Here is a 25,631-nt window from a genome sequence, read left to right as displayed (position 1 = left end):
TCTGGGAAGTGATTTGAAGTCATATTTTATTGGAGTGTAATATTGCATGACATATCTGTTATGACAGCTGAAGATATGCTGAAGCACAAAATAGAAAAGGCAAAGACAGTTGTTAGGCCAATGACAGGATGAAACCGTACTACTTATGACAGCTGTTGGCAGCATGATATCACTGTCCTCAAGCTTTCTACTGATCTGGAGTATTAGAAACTTCAAAATCACATTTGCTGTATATTTCTACAGATCTTGTTAGGGAAAATGCTCTCTGACAGCAGCCAACTGTAATGGGCCATAGGGATTCTTCAAATGCAAACAAACATACAAACCATCAGCATTCTTTTCCTGATCCTTTCACAGGGTGCTTAGTCATTGCTTTCCTACTGAAACTATTTGTATCTCAAAGCATTGTAAGACCTTCTTGCTTCTAGACCATAAAAGAAATAAAATATATGAAGAAATATAAACAAAATTAAGTGAAGTTCAGTGCAAATGGGTATTTTGTGAAGTGGAAGAGGCTTTGCTTTCTGTGTTATGAGATGTAGAGTCACAAGCCAAGCCGGTATGTTTAGAATCATAGAATAGTTTTGGTTGGGAAAGACTTTAAGATCATCGAGTCCAACCGTTATCTAACTCTACCAAAGCTGGTGCTAAACCATGTACCTCAGCACCACATGCACACATCTTTTAAATGCCTCCAGGGATCAGGATTCAATCACCTCCCCAAGAAGCCTGTTCCAGTATTAGAAAAGCTTTCAAGTAAGCAGTATCTTTAAAACTCTGCAAACTGGCTCGGGTTGCCTACAGAGGTGGTAAATGTCCCATTGCTGGAAACATTCAAGTTCAGGTTGAACTGAGGTCTGAGCAATGTGACTGAGTTGAAGATGTTCCTGCTGACTGCAGGGGGGTTGGACTAAATGACCTTTAAAGATTCTTCCAACACAAACCATTCTATGAAACTGTCCAGACATGAAAGCTCACATAAAAGTGATGCTCCCGTGTCCATCCCCTTCCAAACACACTCCTGGCTCTTTTTCTGTTATCTAGGCTTCCCAGGTATTTTTGCTGAGGTTCAGCTACCTTTCCAGCTTTTAACCATCAGGAAGCTGAAATGAGACAAGTAGTCTCTGGTCAGGTCTTGTTACAGTTTAAAATGACTTTTTGGCAGCACTGTCTGCAGATTTGGGTCTCTGTAACTGCAGTTACTTTCCTGTTTCAGTGACACTGTACTTTGAGCCTCTCATCCACCAGAAAGGATATGAAAAAATTTCTCTTAGAAGAACAAGTTTCTGGGATTCCTGTGCTGTGATGAATTTTTTCTTTATTCATAAACTGCAATTACTGTGTTGTACTGAATTGAAAACTCAGTTCATTTGTTGGCTGCCTGATTTTAATCGAAGGCCGCAGTCTCTTTTGCATTCTGTTTTTTATCATCATATCTCTTGCAGCTGATATGAATCACCATAGCTCAGTAGGAGAAAATGAATTTCTGCTGATTTGCACTAATATTTATGAAATATTGCTTCCTGTGAGCTTTCTAGGTGTGTCCAAAATATGCTTATGAAACAAAGTCCATACATTCATCAGTTGATGCACTCTGTAAGAGTTTTCTATCAGAAAAAGGTAAAGATACTAAATGCGACACTGAGGACCATCTTCCAGGGAAAGCTTTCTCATGGCTCTCAGTGCTGAGAAAATTCAGTATATTGGGCTGCAGAACAAAGCTCATCTCTCTTGGCGTGTTATGATATGGGGAAACAGCATGTCTTAGAAGGTCATGTGAATTGCAAGCTATTCCACTTTCTGAAGTGCATCTGGAATATTAGTCCTCTCTGGGGCATGACAAATAGGCTGGAGAACAGAAGGCTCCAGGGAGACTTCACTGTGGCCTTTCGGAACTTAAAGGGGCCTAGAAAAAAGATGAGGACAGACATTTTAGCAGGGCCTGTTGTGACAGAAAAAGAGGTGATGGTTTTAACTAAATGAAGGATATTTAAACTAGAGAGAAGGAAGAAATATTTTACACCGATGGTGGCGAAACACTCGCCTGGGTTGCCCAGAGAGGTGGTAGATGCCCCACCCCTGGAACCCTTCCAGGTCAGGTTGTCTGGGGCTCTGTGTGACCTGCTCTAGTTGCAGATGTCCCTGCTGACTGCAGGCAGGCTGGATTAGATGACCTTTAAGGGTCCCATCCAACCCAAACCCTTCCATGATTTTATTAAATTGAACCAAGGGGAAATCTAGAACCAAGCAATTTGGCTTTAAAGGGCTGAAGTGAGTAGGTGTATTTAATTAATGGCATCTAAAAATTCTAGGGCTATGATAAGAGTGGTTATTATAAAACTTCTACCCTACCTGAAATCCATGAAGAGTAATGTGTGGTTTATTACTGAAATGAAGGACCTGACTGCTGTATGGAAAATTAGGCCAAAGTGTGAATGAAATGAAGCTGGATTTTAAGAAAAAAGAGTCACTTTCCATAAAAAATAGTCAGGAGATAGAGAAGAAAAGCATTCAAAGCAGCAGACAGATGTCCCAAAGCATTCCTGACACCTGAAAAATGCCTATAAATGATAAGGAAAATTCCATGTCCACCTTTTGTGGTTGTTACTTTGATTTCTCTAGGTGTTTCTCTGAATGTTTGTTTTTCTTTTGTTCCCCTTGTTGTATTAGTTAGCTGTCTGAGCTGCTGGGCTAACACACCGGTGGCTGATGAGCTCTGTGTGCAGAATCTGTGAGCCACTTTTACTGTTCCCATCTATACTTTGCCCACTTCATCTACCTCAGTTGTGCTCTACCTCCTGTCTTCTAATAGTGAGAGAATAGTTGGGAATTTATGGGATATCTCCTTCCTGTTCAGACTGATAACAGCATAGACAGCTGGCAGGACTGAGGGAGGAAAGGGGAATGTGGTGAGATGGACTGTATTTTACTATGATATCACTATCTGATCTCAGACCAGCTCATTCTTTTCAATCTACACATCAGCCATCAGTTGCTAAAAACCTTTCCATTATTCTGGACAAGGATCTAATTAAAACCAGAAGTCTAGAGGGGAACAGCTCAGTATCCCATTACAGGTTTCCCAAATTGTTGAATTCTCTATTATGTTGTTAGTAACTCTGATTGTGTCCTCTCTTCCCTCACTTAAGTGAGCTGGGTTAAAATTTCTTTGTTCAGCATTATCTAGATCTCCTTGACAACCTGGCATCTCTTCTGTCATGTGTGCTCTCTCTATAAGCTTTGTTGACATCACTGTTGTAGGCTTGTCTGGCTTTGGGTAGCAGAGAGACACAAGAGTGTGGAGAGCCTCTGTGCTCCTTCAGCACATGCTGTGTTGTTTGGGCAGCTGGTATGGTACTGATAATGTTTTATCTCCTGCTTTTTGCTATGGAAGCCTTGTAGCTAATTCCTACAGTGCAGCACAGTACAACATCTCTCATCAAGAGAACCAGCTTTGTATTTGCCTGTTAGTGCTGACCTCACAACACAGCCCAGCTTCTGGTAACTTATTTCAGGTATAACAATCATCAATAAAATATCATATGTGGGCTTTTGTGGTGGGTTTTTTCTGGGGTTTGGGGGCTGGGGGATTTTTGGACATAAATAAATTAAGATTAGCAGTTTAGCCACATGCAAGGAAGTGAACAGAATTTGTTTAGGTTTGTAATGAAAACCTTGAGCTTCTTGTAGTGTCTGTACAGGTTTCCTCTGGAGAACTCTTTTCAAGTGACTTACTCTAGGGGTTTTGTCATTTTAGTTCCCCATTGCCAAAAACAATCTGTTGCCCTAACTGATACTATCCAACTACACTCCACTAAAAGAGGTTGTAACCAGAGTTGGTCTCCTCTCCTAAGCTACAAGTGATAGGGCATGAGGAAATGTTGCACCAGGGGAGGTGTAGGTTTGACATCAGAAGGAAGTACTTCACTGAAAGGGTTTTCAATCACTGGAACAGGATGCCCAGGGAGGTGGTTGAATCCCCATCCCTGGAGGTATTTAAAAGATGCAGAGATGTGATACTGAAGGACATGGTTTAGCACCAGCCTTGGGAGAGTTAAAGAATGGTTCAACTCAGTGATATTAAAGGTCGTTTCCAACCAAAACAGTAAAACATGGAGAAACATGTTCTGGATTGAGTGGTTTGGAACCTACCAGGAGATAAAGTATAAAAGACATATCCTTTAATGGAATTAACCTTTCCTTTGATATTCCAGATGTGAAGGCTTCCTTTCACATATGGACTGCCTTAGTGTATGTCTCCACATTGTCCAGGTTTGGGTTTTTCCAGTTTAATGTGCAGTCCTGAATAGAAGTTTGTGTACTGCTGGTACAGCCTGTTCCGTGATGCTGACTTCTCCTCCTCTTATAGGGAGTGGGCAAATTGAAGGGAGTAGGACAATATAGTTTCTTTTTTTTTTTTTCCCAGCCACAGTCTGGGTTTAAGCCTGTGAGTAAAAATTCTGCCCTTCTGATTTCCTTGGGGATGAGTGCTGTTTCTTTGACTGATATGCAAAGGCAGAGGAACATTTCTACATCAGTGCCCAGACTTCCTAAAATATCCTTAAATAATTTACATAAAATTCAAATCTGCATGTGAAATATTCTCATAAGTCAAGGGTTTGTTCAGTGTGAATTCATTCTATGAGTGGGAGGAAACCTAAACTCTCTTGGATAATATAGTCTTTATAAAATACAGATTTATCTCCTAATATCTATGTCAGATTTTACTCATTGTATTTTTCTATCTCTTTCTTGCCTCAGTCTGAAACTACCTCTCCAAGCCCTTTGTAGCACTGCTTCACATGGATGTTAAACCTATATCATTAGAATTTCTTCTATACCTGTGTCATTAAGTAGCCTTTCTCTGATGTACCAGAACATGGATTATAATAGAGGCATTAAAAAGGCATGTCTCTGTAATTGCTTTTTAATGTCATTGCTATTTATGGGTAATTTTAGTTTCAAAGTAACCTGGAAAGTCATGTAAAAGCATAAAGCATTTTATGATAAAGGTGTGCCAAGGAAAACTAATCATACATGATGTTATTTAATTGGAGTACCGTTAGGGATCCTAGAATGAAGCAAGTTCCTAGGTGTGATCTGTTTTGCTTGTGCAAGTCAAACTCAGTTTTGTACTAATTATTGCAAACTCATAAACAGTAAATAATCATATGCATGTTTTCTATGAGCATTACTAGCAATTATCATAGCAACTCCAGGTGTGATAGACATGTAGCAGAAACAAATATTTAAACTGATGTCAATTTGGTGCTGAGTAGAAATGCCTGTCCTACATTTATACGGCAACCAGCTTTCTGTATTAGTGATGCAGTTCCCAAATCAGAGGAAGTCCAGTTACCTTAGAAATCTCCTAATGGGTTTTACATCACTGAACAACCTTCAATATATCACTTAAATCCTAGCTCATGAAGGATGACTCTCTGGAATCCTGTTGAAGAGATTCTCAAAAGATTTGTTGCTTCACACTGGGCATCTTCTAAGTTAGCAACACCTACAGAAAACAAAGCAATGTGCTGCCATGTCTGCAGTAACAGCACATATATGCTTTATTTAAGTACAATGATGGGGCATCAGGGGCATATATTTCATATAAGTAACAGAAACATAAGTGTGACAAATGTTTTCTAAAGGGTTTTTTTATGTCCAGCTTGACCAAGTGCCTTAGGAAATACTGATCCTCAGATGGTGGCTACCCAGGTGTCTGAAATAACCGTTCGCTCTTAAGACTGTTTTAAATCTGTACAAATGCATATAATGCTACAAAATATATGTGGAACAGGCTGCCCGGAGCGGTAGCAGATGCCCCAAACCTGGAAGCGTTCCAGGTCAGCTTGTTTGAGGCTCTAAGAACCCTCCTCTAGTTGAAATAGTGTTAGATAATGGTAGGACTCAATGATCCTAAAGATTTGAGGAAAGGCTGAGAGAACTGGGTTTGTTCAGCCTTGAAAATAGACGGCTTAGGGAAGATCACATTATTACATACCGCTGCATAAAGGGTGACTACCAGGGAGATGGAGACTCCCTTTTTACAAGGAGTCACATGGAATAGAAAGGGGCAATGGGTACAAGTTATTCCTGGGGAGATTCTGATTAACTCTAGAAGAAAATTTTTCACAATGAGAACAACTGGACATTGGAATCATCTCCCAAAGGAAGCAGTGGATTCCCCTACTTTGGACAGTCTTAAAACTCAACTTGACAGGGTCCTGGGCCATTGGGTTCAACTGCACTATCACCTAGAAAGATTGGACCAGATGATCCTTGGGGTCCCTTCCAATGTTGCATTCTGTGATTCTGTGTTTTCCAACCAAAATAATTCTATGATTTTGTGATAAGGTGTCCGCATACATGGCAGGAGAGTTGGACTAGATGACCTTTAAAGATCCTTTTTGATCCAAACCAGACTTACGATTCTGTGATATAATTTCTGCACGTTTGACTCATCTCTGTATATATGAACAATTTGTAGATAATCCTCTGGAACTTTTCTGGCAGATGAGTTTCCATTAATTCCTAAAACCCTGAGCAATAGGAGAATTACTTTGCAGTGTAAAGGGGGAAACATTACAATAAAAATGAAGCATACTTTTAATTATCTGTAGTCGTTCAGATGAAATCTTTAATGAGCTTGATAAATGCTGATGCTCTAGGCATCAATTTTTCAAATGACACTAGAACCAAAAATATCTGGAAAGGCATTGTTAGCTTAGACTACACAATATTTTTGAGGTCTTGGTTAGTAGGAATAATTAAAATGACTTATGTAAGATAAGTGTCATATCTCTGTCAGCAAATAAATCTTAAATGTTATTATAAACTAATTACTTCTTGAATTGAAAAGAAAATTATAATTAGCTGTCTTAACTGCTAAAAGACAGCATCTGATCCTTCTCTTGTCTTTACCAGAATATCTTCAGTGACTACAGTATAATGGGATGACCCCAAAAGTGGGTGAAAGCAAGTTTGGACCCCTAGGCCAGCAAAAAACCTTCCTGTAGCAAGACATTGACATTAATCAGTTTTTAAATAAGTAAAAGCAGAAGCAGCTTATGCCGTAGGGTTTTTCTTACTGTTTCTGACCTCAGGTTTCCAACTGGACTGGGGAGGAGGGATTCTTATGCCCGGGCTCCAGTTCCTGCCCACCCTTCCCACAGTCTTTCACACTCATCACCTGCAGGGAGACAGTGCATTTAACTAAAGACACTGGCATTCATATGATGTTTTCCTACAGTGGTTTGCTGTTGAATTAATGCATTTAATCAGTTTAGAAAGGGTTCTGACATATGACAGAGTCAAGGAATTAAATAGTCCTAGTGTGCAACAGAGAGAGAATTGAAAAAATCCAAAGAAAAAAATCCAACCCCCCACTTTACCCTTACCCCAGTGTCCTGATTTTGGCCAGTCTTCCCTCCCTGTCTGCAAAACATGAATATGGAGCCTGACCTGATAAACAGGGATGATGATCATTGTCATCTCCATTAGAGATCTCACTGAAGTCACAGTGTTGGTACCCCAGCAACAGCCAGCCTCATATATCGTGTTGCGGTACCTCTGGATTTGAGGTTTAAGAAAAGCACCAATGTGGTTGTGTTGGATTTTTGTGTCTTGCTTACTGAGAGAAAAATTTATCTCTTTAACAGTGTAATAATAAACAAAGGTGTGTGAGAGGTGATGAAAGGAGGGCTGTGGAGAAGTAAGGGCGTAACAGGAGAGAGAATGGTATGAGGTTGAAAAATGGCTGTGGTAAAATGCAAGGAATGTAGGGAAATAATTAATGGGTAAGAAAGAGGAAAGGAAAGAAGAAAATTTCTACCCCCATCCTTTCACTCAGATGCCTCCACTCTGTAAAAGTGCACTCATTGCTTGGTATCCCAGGACATGTTTTTATTTTGCAGTCACCCAAATCACCTCATCTCAATTTCAAGTTATAAATTGAAGCAGACTTAGTAGGAAATGAGCCATCATCCTCTGAGAGTATAGCCTAATGTTACATGAAAATCACTCCAGGATATCCAATCACCTGAAGTCTCATATGCCCACAGTGGATGCAGTTTCTGGGCTGCACCCCTCAGTTTCAGGGGCTGAGGCAGTCAGTACAGGGCAGGAGCACCCCACTGTCTTTGGACCTGAACAGTGTTTCAGCAGTAGTTTTGAAAATGAGCAATTACACCTTTGCTCAAGAAATGATGCTGCTGGCAAAGCCAGAGAGTGATTGGATTTTTATTGGATCAGAGTAATGTTAACAGGAGTCTGTGATCTCATGCAAGCTTTGCTTGTGCTGGAAAGAAAAACCCTTAAACACCTGAAAACCATTCATAGTCAGCATCCAAGCAAAAACGCTGAGCCAATGAGTATCTTACCAGCTCTTTTTTTTTTGGTTTTTTTTGTCCCAGTATGATTGTACTAGACACCAAAATCAAAGCCTTACCCATAGACTTCCACAGGAGCAGACTCTAAACACACCACACTGTAACTGCTGTCATTAGCCTTAACATGTTCCCTGAAATCTCCAGCTGTGGTCTGTTGTGTTATGAAATTAATGGATCTTCATGGAGGTCACTGCTTTAATTGGGAAGGAAGAATGTCAGGGGAGAGCAAAAACACCCTTGTGAGCTCTTGTTTAATCTCAGATTCTCCCCTCCATGTTTGTCCCTGTCTTACTTCATTTCAGGGAGTGATGGAGTCCCCATTCCTGGAAGGATTTAAAAGCTGTTCTGAGGGACATGGTCTAGTGGCCACTTAGCAGTGTTGTGTTAACAGTTGGACTTCATGATCTTTAGGTTCACTTCCAACCAAAAAGATTCTGTGATTCTATGATTTATAAAGGATATTGAGGCAGAGGAGGAAGATTTTGGGGGAAATGTAGTACACTTCTCCACTTCAAGAGTTATTTCCCTAGAATTGGCCACTGCTGGAGACAGACTACAGGGCTAGGTGAACCTTTGGTCTGACAGCCAGTGGCCAGTCTTACAGCTTTCACGCTTCCTTTGGTTTAAGAGCATGGGTACCAGATTTGTAGGCTTGAGACTTAAACATGGATCTTGCACGGAAATGTCCTTTCATATCTCTGCCTTGTTCTGAGACATCCAGATTTTTAGAAGGTTATCAAGAAAGACAGCGAGGTGTAGGGTGTATGAAGGTGTATCTGTAAAAGTCAGTGGTGTTCTGCAAGTGAAGTATGAGTACAGCCTATTCAGAGTGAATGGCTCACTCTTGTGGCAAGGAAGAAATTGTGGGTTCAGCAAACCAAAAATGCTATTTTATGTTGCAACAAGATGGAGGAAATGGCAAGACAGACTTCACTTAAAAATGCAAATGCAAACCTACAGGCACACGCTCAAAAGCAAGAAGTTAGGAAGAGGATGTGATTGTTGATTTGAGTCTAAGAATAAACCTAGATTCAGTGACTTGTTTTGAATGTAAGAGCCTGGTTTTCTGAAAGTACTGCAGGTAGTTGCATGCAACTTTTTTGTAATCCCACAGCACTATTTACAGTCTATAAGCTATATTTTAATAAGATCTGCTTTTTCATTGGAATTGCTTAAATTTCCATGTCTATAAACTTTCTCTGCTAGGATTAGATTTCTTGGATGTTTTAAACAGAATTCTGTACCAGTCTGAAAAAGTTCAGATGAAAATACATTTGGATAATTTGCCCAATGATATTTGTGCAGCATCAGAATTTACTCTGCTACAAACAACATATTTAATTGAATGAAACATTTGAAATAGAATTTGACATCTTGCCAGCCCAGTATTTCTAAACATGCTTCTAAATGAAAATATACCATGCTGGAAGTATTACAGGGACTATGAAGAATTTGTTTTATGAAAGGCACTACTGTGATGCTAGAAAATAATGTGTTAGAATATTATGTCTGCCACTTGTGATATACATACTTCTTCGTTTCTAAAACATCTTAATATCTTCTAGTAAATCTTTCAGGTTATGGATCTGTTCAAGGCTAAGTTGGACAAAGCTGTCTAGTGGAAGGTTTAGAACTAGATGATTTTTAAGGCCCCTTTCAACCCGAACAATTCTATGATATTATGAGTCTATGATTTTATGGCACTGTCTGTATTGCCTTCAGGGAGAAGAGAAGGCTCCAGGACACCTTATAACATCCTTCCGGTATTTTAAGGGGCTACAGGAGAGCTGGAGAGGGACCTTCTACAAAGACATGTAGTGACAGGATGAGGGGTAATGGCCTCAAACTGAAAGAAGCTCAATTTAGGTTGGATGTTAGGAAGACATTCTTGCCCTTGAGGGTGGTGAGGCACTAGAGCAGTTTTCCCAGAGAAATTGTAGAGATTTCAACCCTGGAGGTGTTCAGAGGTATGTTGGATGGGGTCTTGACCAACCTGGTGTAGTAGGAGGTATCTATGCCTTCCATCCCAAACCAGTCTGTGACTCTATGACCTGTAACTCCAGTGTTATATTCTGCACAGAAGATCAGAATGGTAAAGAACATCTTACAAGTTTTAGTGTAACCATAATGATAGGAAGTATGCATTTCATCAGAGACCACAGTGTTGTCATCTGAAGAACCAATCCATGGAAGGGGAGCCAGAAGTTTCAAAGCCACGTAAGTCTTTAGTCTAGCCAAAGCCAGTTTGGAACACTGCATTGCACAAATTTGTCTGGGTTCAGCCTGCAGCATAACAGTGCAAGATCAGAATTACTTTTGATCTTTGCCTTAGACACTTCAGAGGTGTAGTAGTTCAGTGGTTATTTCCAGCATAATGGTTTAACTTTTGACATGTTGCTTCAGGGTTTCACAGCCCCTACTATTACTGTGAGTTAAAACTACTTAAAGTAGCTCACACCATAAAGTATCTCTAAAGCAGCCAGCCTACAGAGTTTACCTAAATGTACAGAAGTGTATTTTTCCATCAGAATCAGTTAGCCAATAAGCACTGTCATCTCTTCACAGCTAACAACAGTTTGTGGCTGGTGTTATTCTGGGGCCTTTACTGAAGGTGTTTGCTTTTCATGGCATAGTGCCCAGTTGAAATGATAACAGGATTTCTATTATTCTACTGCACAGGGAAGCAGACGGAAGTAATATAAAATATTCCTATGAAGGAGCTCTCCTAGGACAATTCTGTGAGACAGATGCTGAAAACTATTAAATGCTGCTCTGGTATATTGGAGTTAGATGGTGAAAAAGAAAGTCAGAACATCTTTGAGGTTAACAGAGATGGGATGCTGGGAAACCAGTTCTGGCTTTGGTTTTTGGTATGTGCAAGATGAGCAGTTTAAGTCAGAGCTCACAGAAGTGATGCCATTCTCTCTTCTGCTAAGGAATCTCTGCTATGTCTCCAAGATTATTTGCAAAGTCAGAGCAAACCTTGCTGGCATCCTTTTCATTTCTCCACACATTCCTTCACTGTATCATAGACTGGTTTGGGTTGGAAGGGACCTCAAAGATCGTCTAGTTCCAACCCCCAAACCATGGGCAGCGATGCCTTCTACTATACCAGGTTGTTCAAGGCCCCATCCAACCTGGCTGCGAACACTTCCGAGGTTGGAGCTGCCACAACTTCTCTGGGAAACCTGTTCCTGTGTCTCATCATCCTCACTATAAATAATTTCTTCCTAATATCTCATTTAAATCTCCCCTCTTCCAGCTGAAAGCCATTCCCCCTTTATCCTGTAACTACAAGCCCTTGTAAAAAGTCCTTCCCTAGCTTTGTTGTAGGCCCCCTGGTACTGGAACTCAAATCTAAGGTCTTCCTCAAGCCTTCTCCAGGCTGAATAGCCCCAACTCTTGCAGTCTGTCCCATAGGAGAGGAGCTCCAGCCCTCTGATCAGCTTCATGGCCCTCTTCTAGATCCGCTCCAGCAGTTCAGTTCCATGTTGCTTCTTACTTTTATGACCATCTGAGGTGCAGAATACCTAATACTGTCCCATTATGACTACCCTGAGGGTTTTGGGCATGCTTAAGCCATTTTCAGGAAAGAACTTATTTTTACCCATCTGCTTTCTTGGAAAACATATCATTTACCTTGTTCCAGTAGAGAACATGCTTTCACCCCAAGGCTAGCTAGTAGTAGTCTCTTCATTAATGTTTTGGAATTAGAATGATAAAATAAATGCTGCAGCTTTGGCAAGTAAATGTTTACTGCAAACGTTACAGTGAGTGATGGAAGCTGGGTGTGCATCGAGAGACTGGAACAGCACGGGAGGCTGCTGACGTTCTTAATTTCATTCCAATCTTCCTTAAATTCTTTCAATCTTCTGTGAAGTTTGGGGAGGTGAGGTTTATGGTTTATTTTCCAGGCAGTCAGGAAACTAGAAAGCTCTCAATCACTCTGTGATTGCTAGCTAAGGAGGGGATTTTCTCCTTTGCTTGTTCAGATTTGTTTGCTTAAACTGTTCTGCTTTCTGTAGGCTTCAATGACATGTAGTGACTAGTTCTGAAGACAGCGTGCTTGTAGGCTTTAAATACTGTGCTTGTCTCTCTTGTCTCCTATGCCCAACACACCAGAGAGCAACTATGGATGAGAGTAGCTGTATTTCAAGATGTTTTCTAGGGACAACTCAGAGCATGGCTCTCACTTTTGATGTCACGTTTATAGAAATTTGCACTTTGTGCCAGATACAAAAAGATGGGAGTGGGATTTTAACATGGACTCCACTAGACACAGGATTATATGAATTTATAGATCAAGAGAACTTGGTAGAAATACAGAGACATTTTTCATCTGCAGTGTCTGATATTTGAAGATTGGAGTTGATGATTGAAGGTTTGACTTGATGATCTTAAAGGTCTCTTTCAACTGAAAATATTCTATGATTCTATGTTCTACTCAAATTTTCTATCTACAGACCATGTGAAATAGGCCAGAGGCTACTCCCATAGAGTCAATATTGAAACTTTGGAAGCTTGGTTGATTTCCTAGTCATCATAGTTTTATTTTCTTCCCCTTTTTACTTTGGAATTGTTGTGCTAATGAAGCTCTGCAAATTTCAATCACTCAGGTTCTTCAATTATGACATTGCAGTCCTTCTATGGCAACACACTGGAGTGTAGCAGATAGGATATTATGAAGTGCAGACATTCAGTGGGAAAATGTCCAAAAGCATTTCAAATCACTTAAGATAATTAAACAAGGGGAAAGAATGTGATGTGTTTAAAGAATTGTGGTGGTATTGTGAATGGGATGATGTTAGGTGCCTGTGCATGGGAAACTCATTACCCATGCTTGCTTCATTTGTTATATTGTAATGAGAAAGAAGAATTGAAAAATGCCTATGTGAATGTCCTTCGTGACTATCAGGAGGTACTTGCAACGAGACCACCCCTGCAGGGGGAACAGGCTTAACAGACTGGTTTATTCTAGAATCATAAAATCATTTGGTTGGAAAAGATGTTTAAGATCATCAAGTCCAACTGTAAACCCAACAATAACAGGTCAACTTTAAACCGTGTCCCTTAGCACCACATCTTCATGGCATCCCTCCTTGGATGGGGACTCCAACACTTTCCTGGGCAGCCTGTTTCAGGGCTTGAAAAGCCTTTGGGGGAAGAAATTGTTTCTGGTGGCCAACCTAAACTTCCCCTGGTACAACTTGAGGTTGTTTTCTCTTGTCCTGTTACAAGAGAAGAGACTGACCTCCACCTTGTTACAACCTCCTTTCAGGGAGTTGTAGAGAGCCAGAGGGTCCCCATTCAGCCTCCTTTCCTCCAAATTAAACAACCCCAGTTTCTTCAGCCATTCCTCATAAGATGTGTACTCTAGACCCTTCTCCAGCTCTGTTGCCCTTCTCTGGACACACTCCAGCATCTCAATGTCCTTCTTGTAGTGAGGGGCCCAAAGCTGAACCTGATATTCATCTGGATGTACCTTCAAGGAAATAGAACAATTAAAGAAATAACAACCAACTCCTGTCTTTAGGTCAAAGTTACTTGAATTGAGATAGTTAAAAATTAATGGAGTACTTCGATGTCAGTAGGCAGAGGTTTGGATGACATTTTATAACTGCCTATATGCCCTACTGTTTCACTGTCTTCACCTCCCCCATTTGCAGGCAAGGTTTAAAATCCATAGCCAGAGGACTTTAAATAAGAATTTGTATGACAGAGTGAGGTAGTACTTGGATGGAGGAGAAAACAGGCCCTTTTATCATTTGGAAGGAGGAGAAAGAGTAACAAGTAGAAGTAAAGGTCAGATGTCTGTCTGAGCTGCCGGCAGTGTATCTGAGGAGAAAAGAAGAAGCAGAGCCAGCTCTGAGTCAGTCTTGCACTGCCAGTGGGTTGTTATGATCAGGGCTCCCACAGAGTAGGTGGAGCAGCTGACTGTCATCATTTAGAAGTCATAGGAATATTTCATGTACCTCCTACAACATTAGTTCTTAAAGTAGTGTAATTATACTGAGATATTATCAAAACCAAAAGCAAGCAGAAAAACAAACTAAAGAGCATGAAAAGTGTACATTCCTCTTCAAAGCTCAGTAGCTTCACAACACCTTCTCTATATCATTGAAAGCAACCTCCTAACCTAAGAGCACATTGCTGTGATGTTGGACCCCAGAGCAGAGATGTCTGCACGTGACCATATTTGAAACAAGATTTAAGGCAAAGATTGGAGGCTGTGTTTTCAAACCTTCCACAGGATAAGGTGTTCAGATCATACATCTCAATGCAGTGAGCCTACAGTGTATATGCAGAGTACCTAAGATTCATTCCTAGGCATGTCAGATCCCAGAATCAAATAGCTGACAAAGCTCCAGCTCAGATTTGAGGCTTCATGAGATTCTGAAGAAAACACAGTGCTGCTTTTAAAAATTGTGTATGGTGTTTCTATTCCAGGCATGAGATTTTAGCTAAGTGTCCATGCTTCCCTTTACCCCACTTCAAGTTTTAGTTAATGCTTGACGGCAGTGGGAAGATCATGCCACATCCCTGGGTTATGCTGGGTGGGTTTGGATTGTATGTCACAGAGCAACAACCCAAGAGAAGAAGCCCATGTCCCTGCTTGTTTGCTGGCATCAACAATTAGACAGCCAGTGGAGAATCAAAGAATCATAGACACGTTAAGGTTGGAAAAGACCTCTAGGATCATCAAGTCTAGTTGTCAAACCAGCACCATTATGCCCAGTAAACCATGTCTCAAAGTGCCATGTCTACACGTTTTTTGAACAATTTCAGGGATGATGACTCCACTCCCTCCCTAGGCAGCCTGTTCCAACGCCTGGCCACTCTTTCAGAAGAGAAATTGTTCTTAATATCCAATCTAAACCTCTTCTTGTGCAACTTGAGGCCATTTCCTCTCATCCTATCAATAGATACTTGGGAGAAGAGACTGACTCCTACATCGCTACAGCCTACTTTCAGGGAGTTGTAGAGAGCAGTAAGATCACCACTCCACCTTTTCTTCTCCAGACTAGACAAACACAGTTCCGTCAGCCACTCCTCACAAGACTTGTTTTCTAGACCCTTCACCAGTTTTGTTGCCCTTCTCTGGATGTGCTCCACACCTCAGTGTCTTTCTTGTAGTGAGAATCAGAGATGTATTATTGCAAAATCTTGTGTCTCTTCTGTCAGCCCTAATTCCCTGCTGAAACAAACAAAGGTCAAATTTTATGCACTGTGTCATGCCAGAGCAAGGCGTGGTCCTTCTGTAACACTGAACCACACACCACCCAGGATGCTGAAGAAATGTGTACCAGACCATCCAGACATCATATGGTCTGGCTTCAAAGCAGTGCTATTGAGTGTAGGTTGCTGGGTGTCACTTCAGTCTGACAGAGCAGCTTTGAGTGACTTGTAGATCCCTTTTGATGGATGACAATGTTGGTGTCTTCCCCCTTATATCTGTATTGCAGAAAGATGACCTTGAACAGTGAGGGCAACTAAAGAAGTTTCATTTTGAAAGACAGATGGAAAAACAAGCCTGTGTGCTGTTAGAAAGAGATTTGCTCCTTAGGCTTTTGTCTGCTGGTTTCTCCAGTATCACCAAGGGAAACCCTGGTGTCTGCTCCTGCTGTGATCTTGCTTAGATTTTTCCTGAGTAGCACTAACATGAGAAGTACACAGTTCTTGCCATTTTTTACAGCCTGATATTCCATTCTTGGCACCTGGGTGGTTAAGGGAGAATTTGATAATAATCTTCACCTTTCTGAGTGATCTATGCACCAAGAAGGCAAAGCAGTTGTTTCAGCTAGTGAAAGAAGTGCAACCAGAAAAAACTAGAAAGGGCTGAATAGCAGGAAATACATCATGACAGTAACATCTGTTGGAATGCAAAGTAATCTCCCTTTGAAAGTGGTGGGATCAGCACTGCTTATGACATTTGAAGCTTGATGAGACAGAACCTAATTTGATCTATAGCATACTTGGCTTCCAGGGAGGCCGTCTCCATGCCCCACTAGCTTTTTTTTCCACCATCACTTCTGTGACTCTGTCTTTCTGCCTCTCCCTGGGTGATGAAATATCATTATAACCTTTTGAAATAATATATTGGTGCCTGGAGAGCACAGACTGATTTTCTCATTTGCAAGTGAGAGGCTACGTGTTAAATTACTGTTCCTGTCAGTGAATGGATTGAGTCAGAAATCTGATGTATTTAAAACAGGACATTTTGCCCCTCCCCAGACAAACCCCATAAGATTTCACATTGTGGGGGGCCCAGGAAGGTGACTATTAGAAGTTTAAATAACATTCATCATACTCCCTGAGGCTTAAGTTAGTGGAAGCTGCCTCACACCTGAAAATGTCTCAGCAATTCTGACAGGTTAGCTTCTTACTGATGTTCAGATGATGAAGAAGCCTGAGCTGTGCCTGTCATAGATGAGGAGGGATAAAACTTGTCCTGGGCAATCAAAGGTTCTACTTATTAATTTGGCAGGGAAAGGTGGGAAAAAAACCCACAGTGCTGACAAACAAATTGACAGAGTACAAACACAAGCGAGCAAGGTGCCTTCGTGGTAAGCAAGTAGAAGGTGGCTCCAAAATGGGGCCACATTTAGAGTACCGGGTCCAGTCCTGGGCTCCCCAGCTCAAGAAGGACAGGGAACTACTGAACAGAGCCCAGTGGAGGCTACAAAGGTGGTGACAGGATGGGAGTGTATCTGTGAGGAGGAAAGGCTGAGAGACCTGGTGTTGTTTAAGCCTGGAGGAGATCTTTCTGAGGGGATCTTCTTAATCCTCAGCAACAGCTAAAGAGTGAGGGTCAAAAGGATGGAGCTGGGCTCTTTTCAGTGGTGCTTTGTGATAGGACAAGGGACAATGAGTGCAAACTAGAACAGAGGAGGTTTCACTTGAACTCAAGGGGAAGAGCCTCTTCACTTTGTGTGTGCTGGAGTGCTGGAGCAGGCTTCCCAGAGAGGCTGTGGAGTCGCCTTCTCTGGAGACTTTACAAACCTGCCTGAACATGATTCTGTCCAACCTGATCTAGGCAAACCTGCTTTAGTGCTTCTGTGACTCTGTGATAAGTAATTTAACTGAAGAATTGCATTTTCACATATGTGGAGAATAAATGAGAAAGCCATGGTGTTGGTTCCAGCTGATCTGTTTTAATTGTATCCAGCTGTTGATGCAGTTCTTGATAGTGTTTATTTCTGCCTCTTCTTGCCGGGCAAAAAAATTGATAATCATCTGCTACTGCTGAGACTTGTAGCTGACAACATTACAAACTCCAGACATGGTGATGAATTGCACTGTGATACATTAATGTTATTTTGATCCCTGCTCTTTTGGAATTACATTGATCCAATTAGGATAAGTAGCTTGCCATCTAAATTAATTTACTTTTCTCTATTAATCTCCTTTACTGCGGGTCAAAACCAGAAATGTAAATCAATCTATTATATTGCATAGCATTGAGGGGCAAGGAGGTAATTAAATTACTTAATAGATACATATGTTGCATTCATCATTTTGTATGTTAAACGTTATTGCCATAATTGGAAAGTGAAGTGGCACACACTCACTGTGGACTTTGAGTGTTTGTTATGCTTAGCTTTCATAACCTTTCAAGAAATGCCTTCACATGACTTGCTCTCCCTGGATGCTGCATGCTTCTACAGCTTTTAAGAGATTAGGGGAAAAAAACTACTGAAAGAGTGGTCAGGCATTGGAATAGGTTGTCCAGGAAGGTGACGGAGTCACCATCCCTGGCGGTGTTCAAGAAACACGTGGATGTGGTACTTTGGGACATGGTTTAATGACTGTGGTTGTATTAGGTTGATAATTGAACTTGATGATTTAGAGGTGTTTTCCAACTGAAATGGTTCTATGATTCCATACTAAATGTTTATAAGTGGGTATAGCAGCTTCTTTCTTTGCCAGAAATAGTTGGACTTCCCAGCAGCATGTCATGTAGAAGTCCCCAGAGGTCTCCTATCATTGTCCTTTCCTCTGGCTTGCTCTCAGTCTGGCACCAGCACCATATGTGGCAAGGAAACAGATGTCTCAGCAATGATAGCTGAGTTACTAAACTAAAGGAACATTAATGAAACCTCCTGAAAAACTCCTCATTTTCTTGCAAAGGTCCTTCAGTGAATTTTCCATGATTTGAAATCCTACTTTGGCTTCTGCTTTGGGGAATACCTCTTCTTTTAAGACATTAGTCCAACAGTAGGATTCTATCATCTTAGTGCTCTTACCAGTATTCTACAGCTCACACTGGGAAATCTTATGTTCAGCTGGTATTTTCAGCATGGTAGATAGCATAGTTTCATCTTGACAGCTACACTAGGAATTTCTATACCTGCTGTATTTCCTCACTTTAGGAAGTAGAACTGTCTACAAAAGACTCAAATGACTATGAAACATTGATGTGAAGGAATGAGATACAGTGGCTAGAAACTGAATGTTGACACAGTGGATCTAGACAGAAAGTGCAGTGTTTTTAGGGTTGGACTTGATGCCTTTAAAGGTCTCTTCCAACCAAAAACATTCTATCATTCTATACATTGAGCGTAATTAATTGGTAAAAACTAACCAGGCTTCTTCATCATGGGAGACCTAGACAAGAGCTTTATATGGTAAGAAAATGGATCTGGTTCCACCATGGGTGTCTTACTAGAAAAAACTAATTCAAGCTGAATGACCTATGTGACACAGGAGGTCAGACTGCTGATCATAGCACTCCCTTCTGGTATGGAAATCTGTGAATATATGAAGTATTTTCAGAATCTGTGCCTGAGGGTGGAATGAACAGAAGCAGAAAGATCACCTTAATCATCACTGCTGTCAAACACATTGGAAATACCAGCACACAGAGCGAGTATGTTGCTCAGTCACTTTGCCCTTATGATACATCTGCTACCCTATCTCTTGCCTAGATTTCATGCGATTAAATAAAAATCTGTCCTATATGGAATCTCATCTCCAAAAAGTGCACAACAGAACTCTGTTGGCTTCAACAGTGATGAGATCTCATCTTTTACCTTTACAAAGGCATTTACTGTCTGCTAAGTGCAGGACTTAACATTGTTATATAAATAATAATGCTGATTAGGAAAGCAGTTGCTCTTTTGATAATGAGGAAATAGGGATACAGCCCATTTGGTTTCAGGTAGGTCTTCCAGAAACTGCAGGAACAAGAGATGAGATAAACATTGGTGTCAAGTGCCTTCCAAGACACCACATGGATTTGTAGTGTCCCTGCAGAGCTGGTTGATGAAATATATAGAGTATATAACAGTAGATGCTTGGCTGAACAACCAAATACTGCTCCAGGTGTAGTGGTTGGCTGAGATCCAGAGTAGTTACTTTACAACCCAACAAATGAAGCAGTGTTTTAACATTCAGTATTTATTAATGTGCTAAAATTTCCCACAAACTGAAACATACTAAGTGAGAATCTGTGCTTGGATAGTCATTGTGCTGGGGGGTTGCTACCTTGAAAGGCTTGAGGGGTGGGCCCATGCAAGCCTTATGAAGTTCAGCAATGCCAAGCACAAGGTCCTGCACCTGGGTCAAGGCAATCCTTACCACAGACTGGTCAATGAGTAGATTGAGCGCAGCCCTTCAGAGAAGGACTCAGTGGATGAAAAACTGAATGTGAGCCAACAACATGAGCTTGCAGCCCAGAAGCCAACCATACCCTGGGCTGCATCGAGAGCAGCATGCCCCTCTGCTCTGGTGCGACCCCGCCTGCAGTTCTGGGTCCAGCACACAAAAGACATGGACCTCTTGGAGAAGGTTCAGAAGAGAGTCACAAAAGAAAGTGATCAGAAAGCTGAAAAAATCTTTGCTGTGAGGACAGGCTGAGACAGTTGTTTGTTCACCCTGGAGAAAAGAAGGCTCCAGGGAGACCTTATTGCAGCCTTTCAGGAATTAGAGGGGGCCTACAGGACAGATGGGGACGGACTCTATCAAAGATGGTTGGGATAGCACAATGGGTGATGGTTTTAAACTGAACGAGGGCAGATTCTGATTAGATACTATGAAGAAATTATTTTCTGTGAAGGTAGAGAAACTGATGCAGGTTGCTCAGAGAATTTGTGGATGCGCTGCCTCTGGAAGTGTTCAAGGCCGGGTTAGATGGGGCTTTGAGCAACCTGCTCTAGTTGGAAGATGTTCCTGCTCATTACAGGGGAGTTGCACTGCATGAACTTTAAAGCTCTCTTCCAAACCAACCCAAACTATTCTATGAGTCTTTCTTTTTTGGTTTGGTTGGTTGGGTGTTTTTTTGTTTGTTTGGGGGGGGTTGTTTGTTTGTTTTGGGGTTTTTTTGTTTGTTTGTTTTTTCTTCTACCTTAAGGATAAGAGACTTTTAAAGACGAGATTTCTCTCCAAGTGTACAGCTCCTAGCACAACCAGGTCCTGGTCATAAATGAGCCACTGGATATTCATGTGAAACAAATCAGTCAGTAAAGAAAATTAGATTCTAGTTTTAATGCCTGTTTGAAGTGCAAGAAGTGTACAGAAAGACTGTGTACTAGTCCACATCAGTGTATATGCAAGAGTGGAGCTTTGAAAATTAGGTTCTAGTTTTTATGCCTGTATAAAATGCAAGAAGTGTACAAAAAGACTGTGTAGACTAGTCCACATCAGTGTATATGCAAGAGTGGAACTCTGAATAGGAGAAAGAGCCTTCTTTGTTCAAAGTAACAACCTGAAGAAGAAAGGAAGAACGTTTTGAAATGCTGTGTCAAAGGTTTTCAATAGAGGTGATGGTGGCTAAATTTTGCATTTCCTCTGTATTGTGCTTTTTCGTTTCACTAGAATGTTTATCAAAACTTGAGCACATTGGTGTTGAGGAACATAACTTTATATCTCTATGAGGAATAAATGTGAATATGTATTCTCCCTTCTGGCCTTGTTAGAAAGGCTCTTAGATAAGAAGCTGAAAAACAGATCAATAGCAACACTTCTTTTTTTTTTTAAAAAAAAAAGAAGACAGGTGCTGCTTTCCCTATTCCATGAAGTTACTACAAAAAGACAGGTTTTCAGAGTTGTCACACACATGTCCCTCTCTAGAGATTTCTGGGAAAATGTCAATTTCAAGTCAAAATTTTATATAACATTGCCAAAGGCAGGAGAGGAAGCTTGAACATGTCTTATGAGGAGTGACTGAGGGAGCTGGGACCATTTAGTCTGGAGAAGATAACACTGAGGATCTCTATAACTCCCTGAAAGGGCAGTGAGGTGGGGATTGCTCTTTTCTCTCAAGTAACTAGCAATAGGACAAAAGGAAATTACCTCAAGTTGTGCCAGGGAAAGTTTAAGTTGGATATTAGGAAAAAAATCTTTACTGAAAGAATGGTGAGGGATTGAAAGTGGCTGCCCAGAGCAGTGGTGGATTCACCAACTTTGAAGGTGTTTAAAAAATGTTCAGGCATGGCACTTCAGGACATGGTGGTGTTGGTTTGATGGTTAGACTTGATAACCTTAGAGTATTTTCCAACATTAATTATTCTATGATTCTGTGAGAATGAGAACAAAAGGTCTTACCATGGACATAGTCTTTCACCACCTCCTGATACTTAATTTCAAGTTGTTAGATCTCCATTTGTGAACATCCTTTTCAGGTGATCAGAACAAATCCAGTACTCTGACTTCTGTAACGTTCTTGTGGTGTAGCCTTGAGTGCTGATGGAAGAAATCTGTTTTATTTACAAAGAGCTAAACCAATATTTGGGTGTTCACTTGCTGATCAATACAACATTACATGGTGAGAATTGATGACCTCAAAGGTTTTTTCCAACTGAAATGATACTATAGAATCACAGAATTGCTTTGATCGGAAAAGACCTCTAAGATCATTGAGTCCAGCCATCAAACTAAGACCACCATGGCCATGAAACACTATGGTATAATTAAGTAAGTAACATATGGGAAAGATTTTATTTTTCCACAAACCACCATTACTTTACAATACTTCAAATATCTAGATTTCAGATTTAATGTAAAATATGTTGAAAATTGTAGAGAAGATGCAATACTGAAATGTGCTGTCATGCAATCCTCATTTGGAAGTGAAAGCAGTCTCTAAACTCATTGTCTTCTCACAGTTAACAAAGTCAATGTTCATGTGCTGCAGCTTCACTATTTGGAGTTATGTTTTTCCTTATTTCACTCGCAGCCCCGGTATTCACTGCATCCTTAGTGCCTGGCTTTGATCACTGTCTCAAATGGAACCACTAAAGGACAAAGTCAAAGTGATGTGACCTTAATATGATATGTGCTGTATTTTTTCCAGGGGCCTGTTAGCCAGCAGCTTCACAGAAACCCATTATTTGAAAGACGGCACTGATGTGGTTCTGGCACGCAATTACACGGTAAGGTTGGAGTTCCATGGGTGCATGATGCTTCACCGTTAAAACCCAAAGTGCTCTCTGCCAGGATCTGAGCCATGGGATGAAACAGCTTAGTGTTTGATATTTTCTTATTGTTGCCTTCAGTACCTGTTTGACTGCTGTGATCCTATGCATAAATTCTGAGAGAGGGACTTTTAAAAGCAAGCCATGGGGGTTTTAACTAGGTGACTTCTAATATCTGTAGATATGTTCAGCCTCTTGGAAATATACCCATTAAACTTGTATCTTAAATGCAGCCATTGTTGATCAGTTATGGAGGAAAGTCCTGGGTCAGTTAGGAAGAAATCCCTAAATATTTGGTTTCTGTAGCTCAGGAGCTCACATCAGCCGTTTTGAAGGCTTGAATCTCTTTCCACAATGAGAAATCCATGGCTGGGCGTTTGTGGTGGGAGGGGTGCAGAGAGAATTGGTTGGTTGGATTTTTTGTTTAAACCAGATCATATGACTGGTATGGATATTCTTTTATATACATACACACTTATATATATATACACATGTACAGAGATTTATTTATGCTCTCCTGCTCCTCTACTCTGCCCTAATGAGGTCACATCTGGAATACTGGGTCCAGTTCTGTGTTGAGCCTGGAGAAGACCAGCCTGAGAGGGGGTTGCCTCAATGCCCAGCAAGAGCTAAATGGTAGGGGGCAAGAGCATGGGGCCAGTCTTTCCTCTGGTGCCCAGTGACAGGACAAGGGTAGCATATGTAAACTGAAACTCAGGAGGTTCCACCTAAACAAGAGGAGAAACTTCTGTCCTGGGAGGGTTCTGGGGCTCTGGAGAAGGCTGCACACAAAGGTTGTGGAGTCTGCTTTTCTGGAGAGATTCCAAACCCACACCGACATTTTGATCCTGTGCAACCTGCTGTGGGTGACCCTGGTTTAGCAGGGGTGTTGGGCTAGCTGGTCTCCAGAGATCCCTTCCAACCTCTACCATATTTTGTTTCTGTGTGATAAAAAATTATGACTAATATGAATCTTGTTAAAATCAGTTTTATAAACTGCTTTTATAAATAAACCACTTGGAGGCAGAAATGATTTTCTCTTCTGACAACATGAATGCCTTAATTAGAAACAATGCAGCAAGCAATTTTAATTACAAAGTTTATCTTTCATCTGCCTAAGTCCCATAAAGTATTTGTTATGTTACTTTATTTATTTATTGACACTGTCAGTAGAGACATCATGGTTTGTGTTCCTATCCATAATGAGATTTGTTGGTCTCAGTGAATGCCATTATTTCTGTGCACAGCATCTTACTTCTGAAAAAGCATCTTCATTACCAGACCTCCCAAGTAAAGCAATCATTTTGAAAGCTTTCAGTGTTGATTTTTATTGCTGGATGCTCATATCTTCTTCAAAATCAGCTTAGTACAAATAGTAATCTGTTTCAGAAACAGAAAGGCTGGATATAGCCTCCTGGAACATGTATAAGGAAAGAAATGAAGCACCCACGACATTGATAGATTAACTTATGTTGACATAAATATGTGTACATCTAATGATAGGTAAGCTTTCCTTTACTAAAAAAAAACAAATCTCTTTTCACAATGGCAGTAAGTCATGATTAATTCTGACAGTGCATTTTGCTGCCTAAAATATGTTTTTGAGAGATGAGTGAATTCATTTTTCATTAAATGCTGCAATATGGTTTAAGAAAGATAAGTCTCTGTGATTTCATTTTTCTATCTCTTCTTCACTGAGGACATCAATATAGTCAGTAGTTGAAACCAAATCAAATTTTCTATTCAAAAGTTGCTTAGTCAAATTGTGCATGTAGGTCAAACCAAGTTAGGTTTGTGAAGCTGTCACTTGGGGAGCTTCTCTAGTACAGGAGTCAGTGCCTGGGTTATTTTTCTGGATTATAGCACTGGAAAATTTTGTTGTCAGTTCAGTTGTCAAAAGCTGGTATTTATTAAATGATCCCAAGTAAGGGTAGAGCACTGCTTTGAGTGTGACAAATCAGCCATGGTAATTATTTGTTTTTAGGGGATCATCCACTTCATATACTAGTTTACAGGAATAAAAAGATGTGTAAGAGAAAAAAAAATTCCTGCAGTTCAGTGGAGTTACTGAGCTAGAAATCAATTTTCTAGCAGTCCAATTGCAGGCCATGGTCTGATAAGTTTACATTTTCGATATTGAACTTTGGCATCACATAGCATGGGGATCTCAGAGAAGCTGTGAAAGGGGCCACAAAGGAGCTCGAAGTTAATAATATGACAAGTTGTGTGTTCAAAGGGAAAAAAAATCAGGACCTTTGCCGTAATTCACTCTTTGATGAAGACAGCTAGACTGCAGCAGCCTGTCTGGGACAAGATAGAAGCTTGCCCTACTCTTTCACTGAGGACTCAGCTTAATGTTGGTGATGCTGAACCCCAAAGACTGTCTTCTGAAGAGCTTTGAGCTGCACCTCTGCCTTACACTTACTTTAAGTGACAAGAATAAACTACTCTGGGTTTTAGACTGTTTTAGGGTCACTGTATGAGACTCAGTGCTGAGGTGAGGAGCATTGGTTTTTCTTTTGTCTTATCAACTGGGTGCATGTAGCTAATAATATTAACATGAAGTGAAATAGTACACTCACACTGAGGACTTTGACAGCCACAGCAATTCTAACTGTAGCCATCATCTCCCAAAAATTCTGTCTATGACTTCCTCCCTTCTGTTGTGGCTTTATCCTTGCTAATGTGTTATTGACTCTTTATAAGAACTGATGATAAAAATACCCAAGAGTAAAACACCTTCACCTTGTGTCTGTCATTTCTTTTAGTGAGAAAAAGCCACTGAAATTTGTATTTAGGAAGTCAGATGTTACTGTTCTGTGTTCAGTTG

General features: G+C 40.7%; 1 protein-coding gene across 1 annotated transcript in view; it reads left to right on the top strand.

Annotated features, from left to right (window-relative positions):
- ADAM12 (ADAM metallopeptidase domain 12) overlaps positions 1 to 25,631 on the top strand; it is a 197,607-nt gene that overhangs the window by 83,160 nt on the left and 88,816 nt on the right. The window contains exon 5 of the mRNA XM_054382719.1: positions 22,681 to 22,759. Coding sequence (XP_054238694.1) covers positions 22,681 to 22,759 — 79 coding nt within the window. The remainder of the gene's footprint in view (positions 1 to 22,680; positions 22,760 to 25,631) is intronic.

The sequence above is a fragment of the Indicator indicator genome, chromosome 7 (genome assembly GCF_027791375.1).
Source record: "Indicator indicator isolate 239-I01 chromosome 7, UM_Iind_1.1, whole genome shotgun sequence".
In the NCBI taxonomy this organism is placed as follows: domain Eukaryota; kingdom Metazoa; phylum Chordata; class Aves; order Piciformes; family Indicatoridae; genus Indicator; species Indicator indicator.
Note: the sequence above shows the minus strand (reverse complement) of the source record. Positions and strands in the feature narration are given on the sequence as shown.